The 23,463-nt window shown below is 38.3% G+C and overlaps 4 protein-coding genes and 2 long non-coding RNA genes across 8 annotated transcripts in view; 2 read left to right on the forward strand and 4 right to left on the reverse strand.

The window, feature by feature from the left end:
• Mgl (low-density lipoprotein receptor-related protein megalin) overlaps positions 1-4,406 on the reverse strand; it is a 42,857-nt gene extending 38,451 nt beyond the window's left edge. Inside the window, exon 1 of the mRNA XM_076443155.1 lies at positions 3,834-4,406. Within this exon, the coding sequence (XP_076299270.1) occupies positions 3,834-3,996 (163 nt within the window). The 5' untranslated portion in view covers positions 3,997-4,406. The remainder of the gene's footprint in view (positions 1-3,833) is intronic.
• On the forward strand, positions 2,392-4,177 carry LOC143218144 (uncharacterized). The gene is made up of 2 exons (XR_013010987.1): positions 2,392-2,834; positions 3,809-4,177. It is a non-coding gene; the product is annotated as an uncharacterized LOC143218144 (long non-coding RNA).
• Positions 4,407-7,889: 3,483 nt separating the features above from the next.
• On the reverse strand, positions 7,890-15,193 carry Afti (aftiphilin). 2 transcript variants are annotated; one of them, XM_076443157.1, is made up of 8 exons: positions 15,016-15,193; positions 14,310-14,425; positions 12,726-13,993; positions 12,448-12,660; positions 12,246-12,392; positions 11,989-12,049; positions 11,610-11,738; positions 7,890-11,469 (listed from the first exon to the last, which is right to left on the reverse strand). In XM_076443157.1, the coding sequence occupies exons 2-8, from the start codon at positions 14,410-14,412 to the stop codon at positions 10,907-10,909; spliced, it is 2,484 nt and encodes an 827-aa protein (XP_076299272.1). In that variant the 5' UTR covers positions 14,413-14,425; positions 15,016-15,193; the 3' UTR covers positions 7,890-10,906. The 2 variants fall into 2 exon arrangements, with proteins under 2 accessions (XP_076299272.1, XP_076299273.1); XM_076443158.1 differs by lacking the exon at positions 11,610-11,738 and having other exon boundaries at positions 15,016-15,192.
• Positions 14,621-21,496, forward strand: LOC143218145 (uncharacterized). Its single transcript, XR_013010988.1, has 2 exons — positions 14,621-18,897; positions 20,792-21,496. It is a non-coding gene; the product is annotated as an uncharacterized LOC143218145 (long non-coding RNA).
• LOC143218142 (uncharacterized) lies at positions 15,374-18,920 on the reverse strand. Of its 2 annotated transcripts, XM_076443159.1 has the most exons (7): positions 18,786-18,920; positions 18,156-18,450; positions 17,472-18,091; positions 17,243-17,386; positions 16,914-17,063; positions 16,275-16,835; positions 15,374-16,128 (listed from the first exon to the last, which is right to left on the reverse strand). In XM_076443159.1, exons 2-7 carry the CDS (start codon positions 18,444-18,446, stop codon positions 15,693-15,695), a joined length of 2,202 nt encoding a protein of 733 aa, XP_076299274.1. In that variant the 5' UTR covers positions 18,447-18,450; positions 18,786-18,920; the 3' UTR covers positions 15,374-15,692. The 2 variants fall into 2 exon arrangements, with proteins under 2 accessions (XP_076299274.1, XP_076299275.1); XM_076443160.1 differs by having other exon boundaries at positions 18,156-18,788.
• LOC143218143 (SKA complex subunit 1) lies at positions 19,032-20,856 on the reverse strand. The gene is made up of 5 exons (XM_076443161.1): positions 20,734-20,856; positions 20,544-20,641; positions 20,288-20,409; positions 19,639-20,107; positions 19,032-19,577 (listed from the first exon to the last, which is right to left on the reverse strand). Exons 2-5 carry the CDS (start codon positions 20,629-20,631, stop codon positions 19,423-19,425), a joined length of 834 nt encoding a protein of 277 aa, XP_076299276.1. The 5' UTR covers positions 20,632-20,641; positions 20,734-20,856; the 3' UTR covers positions 19,032-19,422.
• Positions 21,497-23,463: the final 1,967 nt, after the last annotated feature.

A 23,463-nucleotide genomic window follows, 5' to 3' on the forward strand; every position in this document is an offset into this window, starting at 1 on the left:
ACAAGATGTAATTTACATATTTTTGAATATCAAGACTCAAGTTCTGACATTTTGAGGTTAGCAAGATTCAAAATTTTTCGACTCAAATATTCCGGAACGAGTTGGGCCACAGAAATTCGAAACAGCACAGGCTTCACGAATTATGTATGTATAGTGTACTGATAGATGGGTACGTAAGCTGTCACTTGAGGTTCGATGTGGTAAGGTTAGTTTAATTCTGTGGAACTCGGTTTGCGGAGGGAATTTTCAAAATCGAGGAGGATAGAGTTTCCACGAACGAGATGCACACATCTTTCTTTCGGTTCTCGAAAAGTCCTCGATCGGCTTACTATACTACACAAACGCCGCGCGCGACTGGAACCGGTTTCGAACAGATTGCGTGGCCACGCGAGAGTTTGTCCGTGTTTATTTCGTTTGCCGGTCGTACACGATCCCTCCGAGCCTTCGTCACTTCTCCTTCATACGGATTAGGGATTGAATAAGAAAACACGTCCACGGACTGGCACGGACCTGTGTATTTTGCTCGCTCGGGTGGCAGCACTGGTACTCCGTAAACACGGTAAACGTAATTTCCCCCGTGGACATGTCATAATCGGACAAACACGGAAACGTCAGTACATAGCCACTATTTTCGAGAGGAAAAATACCAAGTATGAACGGATTGAAACCAATGAAAAAGAGAATGCTACAGTTTTAACTATAATCTTTGAAATCTGAATTGAAATATGTACTATCCTACGATAATATTTTGGCCATTTCGGATTTTGGTACCACTCTAAGCACTCCAGTTTAATTGCATCCGCGCAGATAGACGACCAACGAGATTCGTCCACGGTTAAATTTAAACTTGGCTATCCGGAAAGGTCGGTACTTACTTACGTTTTGCCTTCCTTAGAGGCCACCTTCGAATCCCGAGGTTAATGTTTACCATTCTGATTCCTCTCACGAATCGCTTAATATTCCGAAGGTACTTCCTGCTACGCAAAATAAAAACTAATGTTCATCTTGTTCCTTTTGTTTATTTTTTCATTTTCCGCGGATTTATATCAACGTACAATGAATAGGAATTGTACAGGTTGACCGAGGAGTCACTAGACGATTTAAGGTCCGAGCAATTATTTTAAAATGATCTAGTAACTTTTGGACCACCCTGTACAAGTGAGAAATACATATATAGGGTATGCAAAATAAAAGATCAACTTTTCTATTCCAGAACGATGGCCGGCTGTCACCGAGACCAGTCTAGGAAAATTAGGATTTTTTTTGCCGTGTGAAAGAAAAATCGCGCGCTAAACCGCTAACGGTAAATTCCACTCGATTCGTTAGCTGCATTCTCGAGCAAGGTGGGATTTTTAAAAAGTCGGACACCAAAGGAAAAGCATGCGATAAGTCGCACACCTAGCGGGGAGCGGAGAAAGCAACGGCGCTAGATGCTCCCATGCAAAAATGATTGCTATCGCGGCTGCGAATCTGTTTTACTGGACTAGAATTATCTGGAATGGTACTTTTAGGTACCACAGTGATGTTTAGAAAAAAACAGGACTGGAAGTGAGGAGAAATGCAAAAAGCGGGGCGGCCCTGACTATCCTCAAGGACATTAGAGAGAGATTTAGCTCTCAGTCCTAGACGTGTGGTTTTTTTAGTAGGTATGTATTGGGGACACCGACCACCTGTGTCCCCCGAGTCCCACACTAACCCTTCTGGATGTACGCAAATGTATTTTTTCCCACGTCTTTAAAGAAAAAAAGGTACCACAGTGATGGTTCTTGGAATTTTACACCTGCGCGGCTATTTCTTTCTTGAGAATTAATATTAGAGGCTACACTGCAGGATGATTAAGGATCAGGAATGTTTAAATCTGAGTTTTAAATGATTCGAATTTTTTCGAAAAAAACTACTACCTGGGTACCCTACCTCAGGGTGGATTTATAGTGGAGCAGCGAGGTGAGCTGTGCGGTGAAAAACAAAGAAAATACACGTACTTTTTCATTAGTATGTGTCGAAATGTTGTCACGAATGTTGGTTTGTTTTCACCGCGCCGCTATCATCGATGCTCGCAGCTCCACTATAAATCCACACTTACTACCCGGGTATATATAACCATAAAGAAGTAAGTGGCTCATTCAAGCCCCTATTAAAATGTTTTTTTGCGGGCGAAATTAAATACAACTCAGTCAATTTAGTTTTGGAATTTTATTACGTCATATATTAGCTTGTCCCAAAAGATTCTTTCGGAATGTGTTCCTTTAATATTGCTAAATAAATATTAGCTTGTCCCAAAAGTTGGTTTTCGATTCATGCACATAATGCAAATTCATGTTAGGAAGTACTAAAACATTAATATAAAGATTACCGCATTGTTTGTATTTATTTAGCAACATTAAAGGAACACATTCCGGAAGAAACTCTTTTGGGACAACCTAATATATATATATATACTCTTTGCTTTTTTTCCAATTCGGGGAGAAAAAGAATGGAACGTTCATCTTATTGTAGCAGGAAGAAAAGAACCGTGTACAAAACTTCGACGTCGACCTTGAAGGGGGTCACACGCAAGTAATTCCGTGGTCGTAGAGCATTACATCATCGATAATTCTTTCGGCAGAGCGTATCATCAGTTCCTTCCTCGGATTATCAACAATTACTCGTTAATCGTCGCGTGTGTATGGTCATTTGTTAAAAGCACAATCAAGAGAGCAGAAAAAGAAGAGGTACTAATCACGGTTTTACGTTGAATGCGTCGTCGGCCACTATTCTAGGAACACAAATCGTTCCGACAAAAGAGAATTGTTACCAACCACGAAATATAAACTGTGAGGTGCACGGAGAAAGAGGTGAGGGGAGGTGAAAAAAAAAGAAATTCAATTGCCTCTTGGTTCGTACGAGCAACCCACAAACACACAACAAATCCTCATTCAAATGCCGGGACAAAAGCGGGCCCCGAGAGTGTGCGGGTGTCTGACTTTATACAATTGGTAATTAGTTGACATGAAAGTTCGCGGAATGGCAGCGAACAACAGTCGACAGTCAGCGAGGAACGTGTTTTTACACTGTTCTCTCTCTTTTGTTGCAATATAATGTTTCCCGTACCACAACACAAACGACTTCTCGGGACGCTGATACTCGACAGATATACTTCATTGATCAACAAAGCTATGTATTACGAAATAAAAGCTTGGAGAAAGCAAGCTGTTTAGACTCAATCTTCGGAAATTAAGGTTCCGAAAATGTAATACGATGATGTTAAACTGTTTAGGTGTTTTGTTCCTTTGCATTTTTCATGGCAGGAATTTTGATAAAGTTCATCATAACTTTATCTAGAGTGACGGAGACTACCGACAAGGAAATCAAAATATAAGCAGTATTTCGTTCGCACGATCGAGACCTAATTAACGGGATCTATTATTCAACTACATAGCTAAATTCCGGTGGAAGCGAATGTTAAGTATTTTTTGAAAATGCACAAAAGAGTTTGAAAGTGCAATACATACATACCAGGAAAGCTTCTATAATACAAAAATTTACATAATTCCTTTAAAACATGTCAAAATCGCTAATACATAAGTGAATGACATTACAAAAATTAATTAAGAACTGTAAGAAAGAATTAATTTATAATTTCTCAAATATTCAACTGTCTCGGATAATAAGAATTTTACGTCTTACGGGGAATTTGTTAGATCGACTTTTCGTCAGCTTTTTGGGCCAAGTACCCCTCGGGCGTCGCGTCCGCGAGAGTACAGGGAATCGAGAGCCGAGCAGCACGAAGGTTAGATGTATTATATGCTAATTTCCTTGGGCCCCGTAGGGACGCAGAGGAGGGTATCACTTACCGAGCCTGATGGCGGCCACCTGCGAGACACCGAGGAGGACTAGGATCAGCGGAAGTCCACCGAAGACCGGGCACAGAGTTCTTATTCCGAGGGTATTCCCGGAAGCGCGTATGCCGTCAAGGAGGAGCGTGCGTGGCCGGCGTGGCCCCGCAGCCACTGCCATCGCACCGTCCTTCTCTCACCGCGCACCGTTCAACACTGCAATTGTCGTCTCCACTGTGTGTCCTCTCTTTCTCTCTTTCTTTTTCAACACCAACAACGACTGATCTCTCCGAAGACAGTGGTGCACACTTTGCCGTGTCCCGAAACGCGAGGCGTCAGAAGCGGGACTTCAAAAAGCAAGTCTCTCGAACAGTCGCAGAACAAATCGTTCCAGGTATCTTTCTTTGGTTTTCCACGTGGGGAGCACGTGTATTTTCCTCCGTGCAGATATAGTCTTGAGGAAATTATATATAAATATATATAAAAAAAAAAGGACGCGATAGGCACGAGCGGTACCTGGGTCTGGTTCAGTTCATGGCTCGCGCGGTCGGTATTCACGCGGCCGCGGTCAGCGAACGACTGACTGGCACTCGCGCGCGCGCACCCGCTGGAAGAGCTTCTCGTGGCGACGACTGGCACGCATGCGCCGGGAAGGGGGTTCTAAGGACCACGTGTGGTAAATCTTGCGCCGCGCTGTGACTGCGTCTGGGGACTGAATACATACATACCTGCGAAAGTTGTGACACGAATGTTAAATATGACGTAAAATTCAATCACACTGGGGAACAATTGATCGTGGAATTATAAATACAGTCGTGTCCACTAATTGTTCGACACGATCTAATATCACGGAATTAAAGAATCACAATGGTCCTTTTTCTCACGCCGGTTTTTGAAATCTCGGCTCGCAGAGCAGGTGATTTGCATATAGGAATTGGCTTATCAAATTAGGCAATTGACATGTTCATGCTTAACATATTTTAATACGAATTGACTAAAATAATCTCTATAGCAGCTCTGGCAGAATGAAAATTGATTCCTTCTGTCGTTACAACAGGATTATGAATATCCTGCGGATCATTACGCAAAAGAAAAATTTGTGTACATCAATTATTGCAATAATTTTTAATGGAACGTCGAGTGCGTGCGAACGCATTCACCGTTTCGCTAAAAATTGCGTTAAGCCTCGTTCAAGGACCCTCTGTATATGGAATGACAGCGCACGTCATTCCATATAAGAGCGGTGTTTGTAAAAAAACAGTCGTATTATCAAATACGGAGCATCAGCTCCAAGCGGATTATTTATATTTGTATCGCATTTTACATTTTTTCGCGGTTACGCTTGCGTTGCATCTCTAAAGAAAAACATAGTTTCAGGTGTATCGCCGGTCTACCTGTTCCTGGAAACAAACGCCCGGGGCACACGAATGTAAACATGATGAGCCTACCTGACCCGTGGAACACCGTCCCTTCCAAGATTTCGTGGGTCTTTCTGCGACCCGAACGCATTCCTTCACCTGCGCCTGTCCTCCGGATTCCTTGGAGCCGTTCATATACAAACTAACCGATTCCACCTGCGTTCCCATTTAAGAACCTGCTATATTTTTATTCGGTCGTTTTGTCCCCAATCCTCCGGCAAGACAAATCGCTTAGGATATATACATATGTATGGGGTCGTTGCCTCTAGATTCGACGACTGAATGCCATTTGCTTGATATACTCGACACGACACCCCACTTCCCTATCAAATATTTATACCAATTAATTATGCACAATTCTAGGAAAATTGTAAACTGTATTTTAGGGTAAAGCAAGTCGAGTTTCGTCGAATAAAGTATTTGATGTTGAGCAATTGGTCCATTGATTTAAGAGTATTATCATATTGTGGTCAACTTATTGTTTGCATAGACGGAGGATTAGAATTATTAAAGGGAGAAAAATTTTTCATAATTTTCATTTTGCATAAAGTCCACAGTCTCGTTATAAATGTTTCTGAATTGTGAAATGGTTGGAAATGTGAACCGTGTCAGTGTGTTATTGTTTTAGTTGATATTGTCGAGTGGGGACAGGGTGTGCCATTTTTTGAGGCAGTGAATGCACGAAAGGGAAGCTTGTAATTTGTCTTGGCATGCAGGACACTGTTCGTGAATGAAGTTGTACCGTGAACTCGTGCCGTCCGTGCCCGGCGGTGCCGCTTGAGAGAACGACACCGAGCCCGACTCCTGCGTTTTCTCGCAAACGCGTTTATTAGTCGAGGCAAATGCCACCGCAGCCATAGTGATCGACCTTTCCTATTGTCCGGAGAGAGACGTGGCTCGCCGTTCCCGCACTTCCTTTTCGTCTGGAATTACGACCATTTTATCAGCTCTACAATTCCCATTGTAGTCTCTACCGGCGATTCGGTCATAATTTTTGAAAATCCATAGCAATTTCTATACATCTATAGCAATGGCAATTTCAATCTTCAACTATTTATAAAAAAATGTAATTCTGATTTAAAGTGTGCGCTATCAAATATGAGACTGATTATAATTTAAATGGTCAATTTAATAGTTAGCAATAACTGCAGTATCTCGCAGAAGGATTCGTGACGGCTAAATCGCGACTGGTCAGAAATGGTGAAAACGATCAAATCGTCCCGGTTTAAATGCATCAGGCCATTACGAATGAATCACGGTTTTTTTAAGGTCTCTTTGTATCATGCACGGCGTCTTACCCCAATTGCTGGTACATCCTGTTTAGACAATTGAGGAAGATGCCACTTGCAACCGTGAAATTAGCCCACCGATCGCGTTCCAGCTCAATTTTCTCTCGAGACTGTTGAAAAATTAACAGGACATTAACGAAAAACAAATCTATACGGTTGTAGCATCATCACTGTAGAATCGGAAAATAGAAAACAACAGTGCAACGTGGCAATGTAACGCGAGAGAGCGTTTTTAATTGTGTGTTGCGAATCATTTGAATTCTCCGCGAGCGACGGGCAATTTCGAAAAATATATTCCGGTCGGGAACAAGGCATCTCCGGCGCGACGTGTGTGTTCTTTCACCTGTTATTTCACTGTTCATTGGCTGCGCACCTTACCCGGTGCAAGACCGAGCCGCACAATAAAGGTCTCTTTTCTTCTCTCTTCCTCTATATCTATCCGCCTCTCTTTCTCTCCTTAGGCTAGCGCGCCCTCTCTCGCGTGTATACGTGTCGTGACCTTGTGGCATTTGGTACCTGGCTGTACCAGTCGGCGCATGACTCCGCCTGACGTATAGTGATGGGCACGATTCGAGTGCCTGAATCACAATCCACTTATTTCCTTCACGTCCCCACCTGTTCCCATCACTTCCCAACAAATCTCGAACTTTTCCATTCCATTATCAATTTTTGCTAATTTTTCTACCTCCTCCTCATATAGTAATCATAGTAATCTAACTAATCATATTATAGTAAGTACAAATCATCATCCTCGATAGCAATTTAACAGCAAATTTACGGAGCGCTAGATTGTAACAAGAATGTGTGTGTCTATCCAAATATTAAAACATTATTTTAATAATATATATATCCAAAGAAATAAATTTGTTGAATAATCAATACATCTTAATTTACAATCTCAATACTAGAAAATTAAAAATATAAGGAAAGCGTCATTTTGTGAATGTTTTTTATGTTTGCGAATTTTTTGCGATTTATCTGCAAACGCTATGTTGATGTTCTATAAAATGATCTTTTTCTCAATTAAGAAATTTAAGTAGTTACGCATGGGGCACTATGTAGACAGTGTGCTTAGGGGAATATTAATCATTGAGATTGAGAATCACTGGCTATACCTATTGCTATTCGTGAGTATTTCATTTCCTCAATGAAAAACATCTTGCACCTTTCTTTGATGATTTTCTTTTAATTAAAATCTGCTCTGTCACGTGGTGTGATTAAATTTTACACACACACACACACACTCTCACTTCTTAAAATAAATTAAAAATTATCTAAATGGAAGACCTTGTCTATTAAAAATTGCACTCAATTTAATCATTTTTAAATATACATATCGATATAGAGAAAGGAGAGATTCTGAAACATGATTAACACAATGTTTATTTAGAAATATTATCATAAGGAAAGAAGAGCTGGAATAATTTTCAGAAAGTTTTTTTTTTAGAATCAATATTAGTCACGAACAAATTTCTTATTGGAACATCTTCATGATTTCGAATATGAAAAGCTACAAGTATCAATAAAACACTTCAGCAATCGCATTACATCATGTTTGTTTTTGTAACCATTATTTCTATGTAGAAGACTTTTAAATACCATAAACAAGTAACCAATTGAATTATCCTCAATTGAGACGATTATTAAAAGAATATCACAATTTTCTGCAAGTAGAGAGTTTATTTTGTTGTAACAAGTGAAACTTCAAACGATCATGAAGTAGAATCCACAACAAAAATTGCTCACAATATCGACAGTACAATAATTTAAGCCTAAACTTATAAATAATATAAATTAACTCCAGGTTTACGGGACGCGTCAAAATGACGCGTTCTAATATTTTTAATTTACATATTTAACAAATTTATTTTTTCGGGTATATATTATAAAAAAACTTATTTTTATAAAACGATGTAAAATAGTCAGTTTCCGTGGTCCGTAAACCTAGTGTTCTGAAATCTCTCAGAATTCAAGATAACATATTAAAAGGACAACTGGAATTGAAATTATGTATATTATATAATTTCCTCCATTTTTTATAATCGTCTCAATTTCAAATTCTGAACCGGAGGCCCACCTCTTAAAATATATTTACGCGAACTTTGGAATGATCAGACTATGACAAGGACACTCAGCCTACCGAAAGGAACAACAATCAACGAATGTTGAATATATCAGCATCTTCTATTAAGTTTCTCACCAAACGGTTGTATACTTGAACAATTTATATTTATCTACAATTTTCTTCTTAATCGTTACTTCATTTAAGTCACTTTGAACGCCGACAATATCCAAGACAATTCCCTTCAACGATAATATTAGTGTATTAAGTCTAGACTCGAACGTTAGAGTTCATTCTCGAATATCGCTACATGCACCTGTGGCGCGGCCAGAGAGTGCAGAACCACACGTTACTGGGAATATACGTGGAAAAACGGGATTAACTGCTATGAATTATATATATATGTATAGAAGAAGCATACATTGTATTCACCGAAGGCTAACATCTGCGGTTCCCATTGAACTCTCTTCATACACAAGTACTCCGTCGTCTCATTCCTCGTATTTGAAATTAATGAAAAACACTGTCTATTCATTCCAATCTTGTGACACGCTACATGAAGTGATATGGAAATATATTTTTACTGATATGAGTCGCTCGTTCCACACAGAAATCCGATTTCACGATTACGGTAGAAATGAGGATGCGAATAAAGTGTACACGGTAATACTCATGCCGGACATTTGCAAAAAGGTGTACATGTACACAGTCGAACATAAACATTCTAGAAAATATGTTATCGCTTTAAAGTACACACTCCCCTTTCTTCAATTTATAAGAGTAGTAAATCGTAATGTTGTCGGTTTCATTTGTATACATACATATATGTACATGTTTCATGCGCCATCGCATGCCTCCATCCCAAGTTTTCTGGCTGCGCCACTGACTTGCACGCCTCTACATCTTGTCCACAGAACAGAGTCAATGCGCGCACGAAAATCTAACGATAAGTACACGATGCTTGTCGACTCTACACGATGCGTCTAAGAAACATGACCCAGAAATGTAAACTCACGTTGCCACGCTAAACTATAAATTGGTCCACGTCTTATTTAAGTGTTAATTGCCTACCGGATCGGTACAAGTACGAAATTAACGAAAACAAGGTGAAAGGTGCTACAACTCTAAACGAGTAGAACTGTACAGCGGACGCTCAAAAAGCTGCTGCGGTCGTGCTCGTTTTTTACTACAGTGATAAATATATTACTGGGAACATAATTACGTATAGTAACAATTGAATTGTTTGAATTATAATTTATACGGTAGTTCAATTAACAAAACATTTTAATAAAACGACCTGTTGCTTATCGAGCGTCTACTACATATAAAACCTACGTATATCACATGTTCTAAGTGATGTTTACGCTATCAATACGTTTAAGATTAAAATCATACATACTCTACAAACTCAAACATCCGATGCTGCAGTCTTGACTCCATTTCGTGAACAAAGTAAATATTTCCTATTTCACACATCATATCGTGCAAAAAGGGCAGAAGATCTGTACCACAGAGTATCACTACCACTTCACTGTTTTCATTTTTCGAAACACAGTATTTCCTCCGTAAGGTCGCGGAACTGGGTAGGTACAGCGAGATATTTCGGAGCAGGGGAAGCTTCTTTAAGATCATCCTGATTGGCTGCAAACTAGCTAGGTGGGGTATAGAAACATGACGTGGAAGGGGTAGAACGTGATGCTATGGGGGAAATACTGTGGACAATACTGTACTTTGTAGATACACTTCATACAGAATCCCTTCTGATAAATAATCGCAGAAAGGGTGCGATCTTCTATGTAATGTTGCCATGGTCATCCGAATGGTATAGTGAAGGTTTTAGTTAAGGATCGCTATTATCATACTGAATGTAGTGTCTTAGAGAATTGTGTACTTCTGTGGAAACTTGTTCTAATGATATCCAGTAAACAATGAGCTTAACTAGAATCTTCAAGACCAGGACTTGAAATTCAGACTTATAGTTCTGATTGAAACAGTTACGAAAAACCTTCATTTCGAATAACAGCTTTCAAGTCCTGTAATGAAGAGTCTGCTCGAGATGATCTTGGAAGAGATTATTGAAGCTGCTCCCTTTCTGTGAATGATTATCTCCCTGTTTCATGAGCAGAGTACAGAATACCTTAGCAGTCGGTGTCTCGAGGGGGGACAAGCTGGGATCGGAGGTCGGTCCAAGCACGGATTTGAAAGGTTTAACGGAACGTCGTTTTTGTTTCCTTCGTTTCTACGCCATACATCGATGCGTCCACAGGGTAGAGATATATCGGATGTCTTGACCTTTCAAACTCGCGCTCAGACCGACGTTACTCAGCCGGGCATCTTGCGACTCATAACACCAAGCTCGCAGGCGATCTGCTTATGGTCGCGGTCGAGCAACAGAGTTCTGGCATTGAGAAATGAAAGGTCCGGTAGCCGGTTCAGTACACGAGCGGTTTCCGCTTGTATCGGCATAACGCGGCCGAACCTGTCCATCACCACGTGTTCGGACCCCGAGGACCTCTTGTTCACAGATTTCCCTCGATACGTGTCTCCCGAGCTCGTTTTCTCCGGCAAATACTGTTTCTCTACGGACGAGTATTGCTTCTCCGACGACACGTATTGTCTGTCAGTTGCTACATGCTTCTCGTTTGTTGACAAGTGCTTCTCTATTGGAACGTTGCGCTGTGAACCACTGTTCCTTGGCTTCTGTCCAGAGTCAAGGTCGGATTTCCTCTTCCAGTCTACTGGACGGGGAGCTGGCAATGGTTCGATCATCTTCGAAGGCTGCGAACGCTTCTGCGACTTCAGAATGTCGTTCTCCAGGGACTCGATCGTCTCTGTCTTCGAGACCGAGTTGCACCGTTCGCGACCGACGCTTACTTCTGAGGCATCTGTTGTATAAAAATGTGTTACCCAAGTTGATGGTTTTAGACGTGGATTGGAACACGTAAGCAACACACAAATAACTGACTAGTTCTCGTAGTTTCTAGCTACAGTGTACAAGTTACAGAATACCAAGCCCAACACTTACGATGATTAACAGGATTCCTTGCGCTACTTGGCCGACGATAGGATTCAGAGTTGGTGGAACTGTGGGATGTTAGTAGAGGATCGAAAGGGCACAGAAAGTCCAAAGGTAGAAGAGCGGATAACCCACCACCTAGATTATATGATCCATCAAAATTGTTTTACCCAGTGCAGAAGCAAGTAATTAATAACAATTTGTTTTGTTTTCGTGAAAGCAACGTGATCGAACGGAAGCAGTGAACACTTCTATTTCAATAATATACTGGCAAAGAAAAAAAAATCATTTGTCGAGTAGTTTATGATAATCTAGTCTCTATTCGAATGAATATTCAAAGCAATAGTGAAATAATATGGCAACAGCGTATATCATGTTTGATACTTACTAGCTTCTAAGGGATTAACAAGCCCAGAACTATTCCAGTCAAATTGAGCAGCAGGTACTTCCTAATGGATATTTAATATTAATAATTACAACATTGTTTGGTTTTAAAATCAAATTTGTTGAACAGTACTATAAATAATTCTTAAAGGGTACAGCCGAGTAAGGTGGTCAAATATACCTCGCATACCACTTTATCCGGCTTTATCCTTTCTTCTAACATGAAACAGTGAAGCTACAACACGTCAAACGAATACTTACTTCCGAGTTATTCGAACTTTGACATTTACTCGTATTTGTCATAGCAGTCGGTTGAATTTCCACGGTGGCCTTAATTGGCTCTAGAGGAGTGAAGCCAAGGTTTGCAGCGAATCTCGGTACGTTTGGATTCCACCTTGGACCAAACAACTGCAAGTATCGCGTTGTTACTTCCAAATATTAATTCATTTGTCACATTACTTACAATATTTCGCGAATCAATGCCGAGGGAGTTTAGGAGTACATTGTTGCTAGTACTGTTTGCCCACTGATACGTCAAAGCGTTTGTTTCCTCAACGCTCTTAATACTGTGCCAAACTTTATCTGCTTGACTTATCAGTGTTTGTATTTGAATTTCGCACTGTTCCGTGCCTGCCGGAAACATCGTTGTTATTATGTCTTCTATTTTATTGGCCGCCTGTGGAACATGTTCGAAATTAATTTCTCACATAATAGAAATAAATTAACACACAAATAGCTTACATTTTTATTTTCTATTCGAGACATCGATTCCTTTAGGCTAAACGGTGGAGGCTCCACTTCGGGTTGTTGGAATGCTGACTCGAATTCATTGAAGTCTCCGAAATCGTCGTCCTCCTCTTCATCAGGTACTTTTGTTTCACCAACTTTCTCGAATTGGGTTTGATCAGTGAAATTCGTGAAGTCGCCGAAATCATCGTCTTCAGCTTCTAGATCATTTTTCCGTTCCGTCCCTTCTGTTGCTTCATGAAAGTTGTGGACCTCAAGTGGAAAAGTCCTAGTAGAAGTCTCTAATGTGGTATCACACTCGAAGTCGCCAAACTCCTCGTTTGAACACCTGGAAATAACTGGCAGTGGTTCAGAAGATAGAAAGTCGTTTTCAACACTCATTGGTTTCGCTTCAGAAAACTCGTAGAATTCCTCAGCAATCTCCTCTGGTTCAGCTGGGCTTTTATTTGTAAATTCATCCTTCGGTTCACTGACACCTGGAGGGTTTTCTTCAATAGCATCATGAAACTGTTCTATGTTCGCAGGTTTTGAGTTGCCTGCGTCAACCTCGAAGTCATCTCTCTCGTCTGGCACTTTTAAGATCGCTGTGCATTGAGCTTCTACAGTCAGTTGCTCGACTGGTTTCTCGAATTCTATATTTACGTCCTGTTTATCAACTATACTGAAGTCTTTGTTTAAACTGTTTAAATTATTTGAGACATCTTCAGCTTCTTGAAACTCAAGGTAGTCTGTTTTCGAAATGTCTGTAGGCACGTCATTGTTTGAAATCCAATTCTGAGAATCTTCAAACTGCTCGTATTTGTAAAAATCATCATCTAGCGGTTGAATTATCTCGGGAGCGGCGGTTGGGTCTCCCAAATCTAGGCTTAACGGTTCTAAATCCTCTAAATTATTAGGGGTAGCTTCCTGCTCGCTCTCCCCGCAGCTACTGCTCTCACTGACTAAACCAACTTCACTGAAAACTCTTTTCTCTCTATTGTCTTCGACACCATTGTTATTTACATTCTCCAACTTTCTTTTACAATTGTTCACCTCGTTAATCATTTCAACCTCTGTTTTCAATTTAATCTCGCTCACAGTGTTTTCGGTTTTTTCAAGTATTAACAGGTCTTCTGAGATAGTCGCTTTTAAAACTACTGGCTGAGAGTCGTCCTCGATTGTTTCGGAAATACCATTTAATTTCGGCGAAGCATGCTGCGATGGTAAAGGTGTTTGAACCGGTGTTACAAGCTTGTGCGGCGAATCCGAAGACACGGAGAGTCCTATAAAAGAATTTTTATTATTGAAATATGCACTGCTATGTATTACAATTTTAATGCTAGAATTACTAAAAAATTGTGCTGTCTTGTGGAAATTCGATTATATATTACTGGACCGTGGATCTTTACGCAAAATAAAAATTGTCTGCATCGATTGTAATAGATAGAAACCAAACTGAATGTTATTTCTTCCCTTAATGATCTTAATAGAGGAGAAATCATACATTGACATTTTCAATTTTTAAAATTTTTCAACAATTTTGAATTTTATCTACTCATTTTGCTATAAGTGCATAAAGATCTGCAGTCTATATATTACCATCTATGCCTCCAGTCGTAAAGTCTCCGAACTCGTCCTCTTCTGAGTCCCCAAAATTATCTAGTGGAGGAGGTGTCGAGCTGACCAGTGGTGGAAACGCCATCCTGCTGTCTACTCTGGAAAGTATACACAATATTTTTAATACAACATACTTTTTAATTCATCGAATCTTTCACAAAATAAGGAGAGAACCATTATAAATATATCTTCAATCAAACATTAAAACAGCGAGCTCGAGTACAAATTTTCGTATCGACTTATAGTTTTAATGAGACACAAGTTCATGAGTTCATGTTCAAAATAAAAATTGTCTGCATCGATTGTATTTATCAATCAATTTAATGTCATTTCTATGATTTTAATAAAGGAGAAATCGTATATTGACATCTTGCATTTTTTAAATATTTCAACAATTTTCATCTACTCGACTTCGCTGTAAATGCATAAAGATCCGCAGTCTATTCATGAGAAATTGAACGTTGCACCTTTTACCGCGACGAGAAACGCATATGTCAAATTCAACTAGGTTATGTATATGTCAATAATGACGGATGGAAACATTTGTCAAAATCACTCGAAAACGCGTCAATAGTATCGAAATGGTCGTTAAAAATGATTTTATCGCACTGTTGAGAGGGAAAATGACGTTATTACACGAAGCAAAGTGAAATGGACTCGAACGTATATAGTGTCATCGTGAACTTACGAAAGAACACGTAAATATAGGTACGTGGAGCACCTTTCGATATTTCTTTATCTGTCGTTCGTCATCGTGTCGACTTTATTCCAGTCGGTCTCCATCGGCATATGCAATCCTTTATCAATGATGATTGCAACTTGTTAGAACCCGTAAGGTTCGGTGGTGTGAATCACGAGACCATCGGTTGTATCACCTGTTCTGTACGTGTTGCTTCTGCGCACCTGTGCCGTGCCCACCTGCCGTTGCGCGTTTTTTTCAAACTCGATTAAAATTTCAAATTACGGGGCTTTCTTCCAATCGGTTAAAATTCGCAATTTGATTAATCAATCAATGTTCTTGATTGAAAAAAATTAGTCATTGAAACTCGCGATTGATTCATTCAGTTGATGAAACTACTCGTAAACTTATTCATTAAGCTATATCAAAACTAAATATATCACAATGTTTATTTATGTACAGTTTATTAATCTCGTTACAACAGTTGTAAAGACGTTATCAACACGTGATATACATGCGCAGAAAGTTTTATTCTTACTGTATGATGTACTATCAAAAAGTTGCTACCTCCAGCAAAAAGGGCTCAATTAAACAAATTAAACTATTTGATTTCATTTACATACACTGCTTGCTGCAGCTAGTATAATTAATGAAAGTTTTTCCAAAGGTAGTCATTCTATTTCGATTTACTTCTGGTCCTGCTTAGCAGTATGTCGCGTACGTCTGTGCTTTCTCATGTCCCCTTTTTGTCGGAAACATCTCCCACAAACATCACACGCATGTGGTTTCTCGCCAGTATGAATCTTGATGTGATTATTCAAAGCTTCTGTTCTAGTGAATGCTTTCTCGCAATAGTGGCACTTGTATCTACGATCTCCCCTGTGTATTAATCTATGTTGATAGAAAACGGAACCCGTTAAGAAAGCTTTGTTGCAGACGTCGCACTTAAATGGTCTCTCTCTGGTATGCTTCTTCCTAGTATGATCCGCTAGGTCAGGTTTTATAGTGAATCTCTGATCACAATACTCGCACGCGTAAGGTTTGACGCCCATATGGAATCTTTTGTGAGTCCACATGTGACTCGACTGCGTGTAACTCTTCCCACATATATTGCAAACATATCTGAAAATACAAAGTTAATTTTCATTATTTTTACTTGAAAAAAATCACGCGTGTACTTCAAATGTCAGCAAATATTTGTGCGAACTTCCAATGCGAAAGGTTCAATAATATTTCTGAAAAAAAATCCTAAAAAATTTTGTACATACGGCCTAAGTCCACTGTGTCTTCTTTTATGCGCATTCAAAGAATTCGCAGTGGGAAGCAGACTCCCACAAATGTCACAGGGGAATTTGGAGCATCTGTACTTCCCGTGTTCTTGGAAGTCTTCGGCGCTCACAAAAATGCTTCCACAAAGTTCGCAAATAAACTTCTCTTCGCTCTTCTCCGACTTTCTAGCCACTGGCTGATGCCTCTTTTGTTTATGCTTGTAGAGCAGAGACAATTCTTTAACGTCCCTATCGCAAACATCGCATAAGAACACTACCAAGACTTTAAATATTCTCGGATGCTCCTTCCAATGAAGGACAGCCTCTGCAAAAGACTTGAACCACGAGCTGCACTCGTTGCACGAGTATGGTTTTTCAACTATGTGTAAGTCGCGGTGAGCTTTTAGATAGTTCATGTCTGCAAAGTGGCTGTTGCAGAACTCGCAGTGGTAAAGCTTCAACGCCTGCAACTCTTCGATGAGACTGATTTTCTCTTCGTGCATCTTGCAATGCTCGTCTGCAGTCTCGCATGATCCAAACACTTCGCCGCAACGAACACACCTTTACATAGAAAATATTTAAGATGTACTAATTACTGTAACGCTAAAATAAATCATACTGTGAGGGATTAAGAATTACTTCCAAATTGTTTGACTGTTTTCTAGAACGATACTGTGGCCAGCTATGTGTTTGTTTAATCTTGACTTCTGCGTGAAGCTTTTTGAGCATTCGGGGCATTTGTACGGCTTCTCTGGCAGATGGGTCACCACGTGACGCTTCAAAGTATATCTAAAATAAGAATAACTTAATACAGTACTGATTTTATAATATCATAAGTAGAGGACTGCAGATCTTATGCATTTATCACTAAAATGGATGGATCGAATACAAACCCGTAGAGACATTAAGAAAATCGAATGATTTACATACAAACGCGCAGTCTAATTATAAGTATTCAACTAACTCACCCATCGCAGAATCCTTTAGAGCAGACCTCGCACACATGAGGTCTTGTTTTACCATCCACGCAGACGTGTTTCTTTAGCCCTTCTTGATTTTCAAATAATTTTCCACACTGCAAGCAGGATACTCTGCCATCTTTGCAATGATACCTATTGTAAAATTAATATATGAAATCAAATACATCGTATATTTAAAATGAAGATTTAAATGCTTTAAAATGAAATATCATTGTACCTCTTGTAGTGATAAAATAACTTTTGCTCCTTCCCAAAAGTAATCTTGCAAATTTCGCAATACAATGCTTTTGCTTCCTTGTGAAAATGTTGGTGAAACTGCAATCGCTCTTCAAAGGTGAATGTTGCGAGGCAGATATCACACTTATATGGCTTGGATGTGCACTGCAAGTTGGGTTTACATTTATGTTCATCTAGAGTTTCCTTCGTATGATAAAGGTTCATACAAGCACCACATTTCAAATATTTTTGCTTGGTTCCCAAACAAAACAGTGTAATGGCTCCGCTTTCAGCTTCTTTGTCGGCTCTGAGTTCACTTGGAATTTGTTCTTCGTCGCTGCTTTCAAGAACAATGTCGCTGTCATACAAGTCGATATCCTTTTGATCACTCTTAGTTTCTTCATAGATCTTCATTTGTCCTTCGATGCATAATGGACACGAATCATTGTTCTCTGAACAGTTTGCATCAGTCTTAATAGTTACAAAAGAATGTTTCTGCTTGAGAATTTCTATAAGAGTCTCCTCGGCTCTGATACATTGCGCATCAAAGTCGTTACACCAAGTAATCTTTTCGACACACGTTGGACAAAGTTGTTTTGGAAGGGGATCTGTTTTCTTCACCTAAAAGTCATGCGCAAAATTAAAGCTGGTGACATAAGAAAATTTCCTAATTCAGCCTGGGTACCTTAACACTTAAACATGTGTTTATCTTGTCCAAAAGTCTTAAAGACTCTCCAAACTCCGAGTAAATGTAAATAGGATTAGAGGTTTCTCCTGCGCATAAACGGCACAGAGATTTCATATGATTTTGATTCTCAGAATCAGGAGGCAATTCTAAAATTTCATTAGAGGATAATGGTTCATCCTGAGACCAAATGATCGATGCCTCAAAATCATCAAGATCGTTCTCATGATCGCTCAATGTGCTAATCGATTCTGTTTTTCCAATATTCATATTACAAAACTGCATATTCATTTATCTGAAATACAACATAAAAAAAATCAATATTTTCTTCTTTCTAATAATATTTAAATTGTTAACGAATCAAGCAAGACAACCAATTTAAAAAGTTACAAAATTCATAATACTCGAATTGTTGTATTATATTTACACACCTAATAATAATTTCAGTAGCAATAAATAATTTACTAATTTACATCTTTATCTTTTTTATTTTATTTTAATGCTGGTTGAGCGATCATTCTTATGTATTTGTTAAATGATAAGGAATCAATTCTTTTCTCTCATTCTTGCTTTCTTGCGAGCGAATTGAAACGGAGAGTGCAGGATGGAAAGTATGTCAGAGTAGATTACCTCGTTCCTTGGAAATAATGTAAAGATTCTTTCATGGCAAACTAAACTTGAATCTTCACGTTAGCAAAACAATTCAACGAGGAGCCGATTTTTCCAGCAGAGAGCATTTCAGGTAAACACGCTGTCACGACAACAGGAACAAAAGCGAATCTCGGGTTCATTTTTAATGGATGAAGAAGATAGAATAATGATAGAATATTAGTTAACAATAAATTCCTACAAAACAAACATCTTATGCTACCTTCGTTTATTAAAATATTCAAAACAATATAATCTTTTATTTGCTGTAGACATTATAATAAAAAAATATATCTTTTCTGTACAAAATTAAATCGTAATATATTTTTACATTAACATACTTATAATGAACATTTCATCTTCATTGGTTGTTAAATATAATCTAGCTAAAATTATTTAAATTGCCTGTATGTATGTACACGACTGTGCAAAAGAAAGAAGCACCCAGTATAATTATAAGATATAATGACAAACAAGAAACTCAGAGAACTTACTGTGTTCTTATTTGATATTTTACGCTTTCCTATTCACTATGGCTGGGTGCTTATATATACATGTATATTTCTATCTATTTTGACTAAACTGAATTATGACAAACTTTTTGGAGAACGGTCTATCATTATGTTACTACAACATATCGTACATCATTCTTCACTCTATGTTCCCTTAATCTTTTACAATGCCTCAGAACAGTCAGTAAGTTAAACTTAATCTTGTTCAGTTTGGTTTTCGTGTACATTTCGTAATCTTGGTTGGTGAAGAAATACAGGTACTCTGAAACACGACATAATTGAATTCCCTATACTTGAAATCGAATGTTGTACAAGCTACTCACCATTTTTAGTACAAATATCCAATTCTTGTTTCTTATATTGAAGATAGAGTTCCATATTGCCTTGCTTTCTAACTTTTTCTTTTCCCAATGACAAAAGCGTATACTTCGCTTTCAAAACCTGATTAATGGTCTCTACCAGACTATTCACTGTCTCTATAGACTGTCTTCCAATAAGATACTTTGGAACAGTATTGAATTCATCTTTAGTTATTACAGCTACCTTAGGATAAACATCAGGCTCGCTAAACAAGATTTTCTTGCAGTTTTTCATTGGACAGTTTTCATTGGACTGGCTCTCTATATTGCTCTTATCATTTGTTGATTCCTCTGTATGGTTTGATAATATTTCTTTGAGAACGAGGTTCAATTCATCGTTGGTATGATGGTAATTATGTATCAATTGGGGCGGAACATTCCTTTCCATGTGAACAATTTTGTCGTCCAATGTTTGCACCAACAATAATAATTCCTAAAATTGTTATTTATGCAATGTCAATTGTTTATGACCTGTATAGCACTGCACACGTCTCAATTATTGTCTGAAGCTTCTTGTACTCGAAAACTATATAAAACTATAGCTCTAAGATTTTAGTTCTTCGAATGAAGATGACAGAGATTCAACTCTATTAATTATTAAACAAATTTTTACCTGACATTCCTTATTTCGGTCGGACATCTTGCATAATTGTTCCCTTAATTTATTAATGTTATCAGAAATCTTTGAAACTTCTACGACCATCTCCATGAGTACATCCTTCACTGCATGTTTATCTAAAACGAAAATATTGAAATTAGTATGACTAACGCGATGCGAAAAGTTTCTCCATGATTAAAACAAACATATAAGTAATGCGGTAAAGAATTTTACATGTACATTTTGCAATGAACATTTAATTTAATCATACCTTGAACTAATATAGCCGCAGATTCGAGATATCGTAATTTATCACACTGTCGTTCCACGATATTTTCAATAGAGCAGGAGTTCGCCATGATTTAAAAACTGCAATAAAACGTATCAACGTCTTATTTTTATATTAAAACTTTGGGCATTCGTAAACGGAATTGTTTATCAAACAATATTTTGTCAATCACCACAAATAACGGTTTCACTCCGCTTGTACGCAGTTTGTAAATTTCGAATTTAATTTAGTTCGCAGATGGCGTCGTGCGCTACCTAAAGCCGCTGGCCGCTGCTGTACAAAAACAGTGGAGTCAAGTGGAGTCATCGAAGATGGTCAAAGATGGTCGAAGACAGCGGACAGCGGGCGCGTCAGGTCGTCCACAACAAATATTTACATCGAACTATCGGACAAATCTTCTCCTAAATATATAAGTGAATTGTACACGGTGCGTGCTCGGTCACGACGTCACGACTCACGACCGTCCGACCGTTATGGACCGTTATCATTGTATTTAAATGTTTTGTCGCTGAGGACCACCGAGGACACAGCAAAGGATGCTATATAGCCATGCAGCTTCAGAACATTCGACGGCAAATAAAAAAAATCCTCATGTTGTTTTCCTTAGCTCCAGCGCGAGTCGTCGTCGTAAGATACTAATCGAGATCGAGGATCAAAGCGAGCGCATTTATCATAAGTCGAGCCACTGTACATCGGAATAGTATCAATCATGTATCAATAAACGTGCGTAGATTCGGAACAAGTACCTATATATATATATATATATATATATATATATATATATATATATACTTCCCGACTATTCCCGACCCGGTGTTCCCCCGAACACGATCGGCGAAACGAAACGCGAAAGTCTCGATCTCGAACAGGCACATTTTCAAATTTATATATTACAATACTTGCATACAATAAATAGACGAAAGCTTTTGAAAAATTACATTACTTTATATTTTATATACACATGAAAACTCTCAAATCGACTTTACGAAAATCAGTTTCCGATGCGCATGCGTATACAACTTGTGGGCATTGAATACAATTGAATACTTCATACAGAGAGTATATGAGAGTGCTCACGCCCGGGTTTTGGCCGTGCCGCTTTTGTCTCCACATCATGTTTAGCCTGGAACAGCTCCTACATCATCTTTAGCATGGAACAGAACCTACATCATCTTTAGCAAGAAACAGAACCCACTTTACTGTTAGCACATCTGACGACATCTGTGTCGCTCGAATATTTCTCTTACGCCCTCTAGGATATATTCTGACTGGAGTGAGGAACAGGAGGCCACCAGAGGCCACCACAGAAGCACTGTATCGTGTTAGCAACGCGCCCGCGCGCTACACTCACCAACGTACCTTTACTATATCCGTGTGCGCTGCTTGTGCGCTTATGCCAGCCACAATCTATTTTTAGCACTTGCCATGTTGCCATGTTCTATTGCTTTACGGCGGAAGCGAAACTGAAATTCGGCTGTCGAGCCGTCGAGCGTATGAATCGCAATCTGGAGCTAGCATTCGAGTCCCCGTGCAGCGGGGATTTTTTTTTAATTTTTATTTTTCATTACTTTTTTAATTACATTTTTTAACCTTCCAAAAAATTAAAAATGTAAAAACTATGTTCAAAATATGTATTCATTTTAAATAGAAACGTTTTGTTACTGTCATAATTGCATTAATAAAAATTGGTATATGATCGAGAACAGGTTGATGGTATTTATTTGGACTGATTGGAGAATACGAAAATGCAGGAAGTATTTTTTAGTTTATGAATCAATTTGTAGATTTATTAGTTGTCAAACAAATAATAAAATAAATTGTATAATATATATAAATTGATTTTATACTAGCATACACAAGTTTATTTATTAAAAAATACAATCATAACTATAATTATAATAGAATTTCATAAAATGTATATTGAGGTTATTGCAAACTCATCTTTTTTCGCAATGATGCTCTAATTTCATTGCTTCTCTCGAATGTCCATTTCCTTCCGAGACAGTGGCGTTTTTAGGTGTAAATAAAAAATGTTGATATAATTATATCAATTTTAAAATATATCATAATTAAACTACAATTATTCTAATAACGTGGAATGTAGTACATATTAAGTTTTAGTTACCCGGATTTTCTTCTTCGACGTTAAGCACTCTTTACTGCTTCTCGTAATTTACGTATATGCAACATTAAGGTGGACCTTATTTTTCGACCATGAAATTTTTTTGGTCCCGTAAACCAGAATTGTGACAAATGTTGAGAAAATGGTCTGGAAAAATTTTGGGGCCGTTTGGATCATGGGAAAATGAGTTTTTAATGGAAAATGAGAATTTTTTAAATCATGACATAAATAGACGTTATGATATATCGTTGAATTTGTCTTTTTTCTCTTTAAGAATCCATATATAGCATAAACAGTTGTTGATAGAAAAAACATCCGTGACCTTGAAAACTTTAAATAATGACTTTGAAAAAATTTTTTTTCTTTGATACTATATCCACCTCCTTATATACTACAACTTTTGTTTGAAGAGTTTTTTCATATATGTATACATAACTGACAGAGATATTATATATAAATAAATTCATTAATACGCTCCAATCTACAGAAGAACAAGAAAGCGAGCTAATAAAAACGTGGTAAAAATAGTTCTAATATCGGAAAAAGAAGTTGTTATGAGTAATAAGTAGTCTGACTGAAACATGGACTGAAGGTGGTCAATGATACCGCTGAACGGGGCGTTAAACTAATGGAGGATCATAATAAAATTTTATCTAGAAACAAAGAGGAGAAATAATATATGTATACTATACAAACTGTGATGGTATGTCGAAAGCAGTATCCTGACGCCACAAAGCAGAATTTGTCAAAGGATTTGTAAATATTTTTTAATATAGCGAG

Source organism: Lasioglossum baleicum, chromosome 18, assembly GCF_051020765.1.
Source record: "Lasioglossum baleicum chromosome 18, iyLasBale1, whole genome shotgun sequence".
Taxonomy (NCBI): Eukaryota; Metazoa; Arthropoda; class Insecta; order Hymenoptera; family Halictidae; genus Lasioglossum; species Lasioglossum baleicum.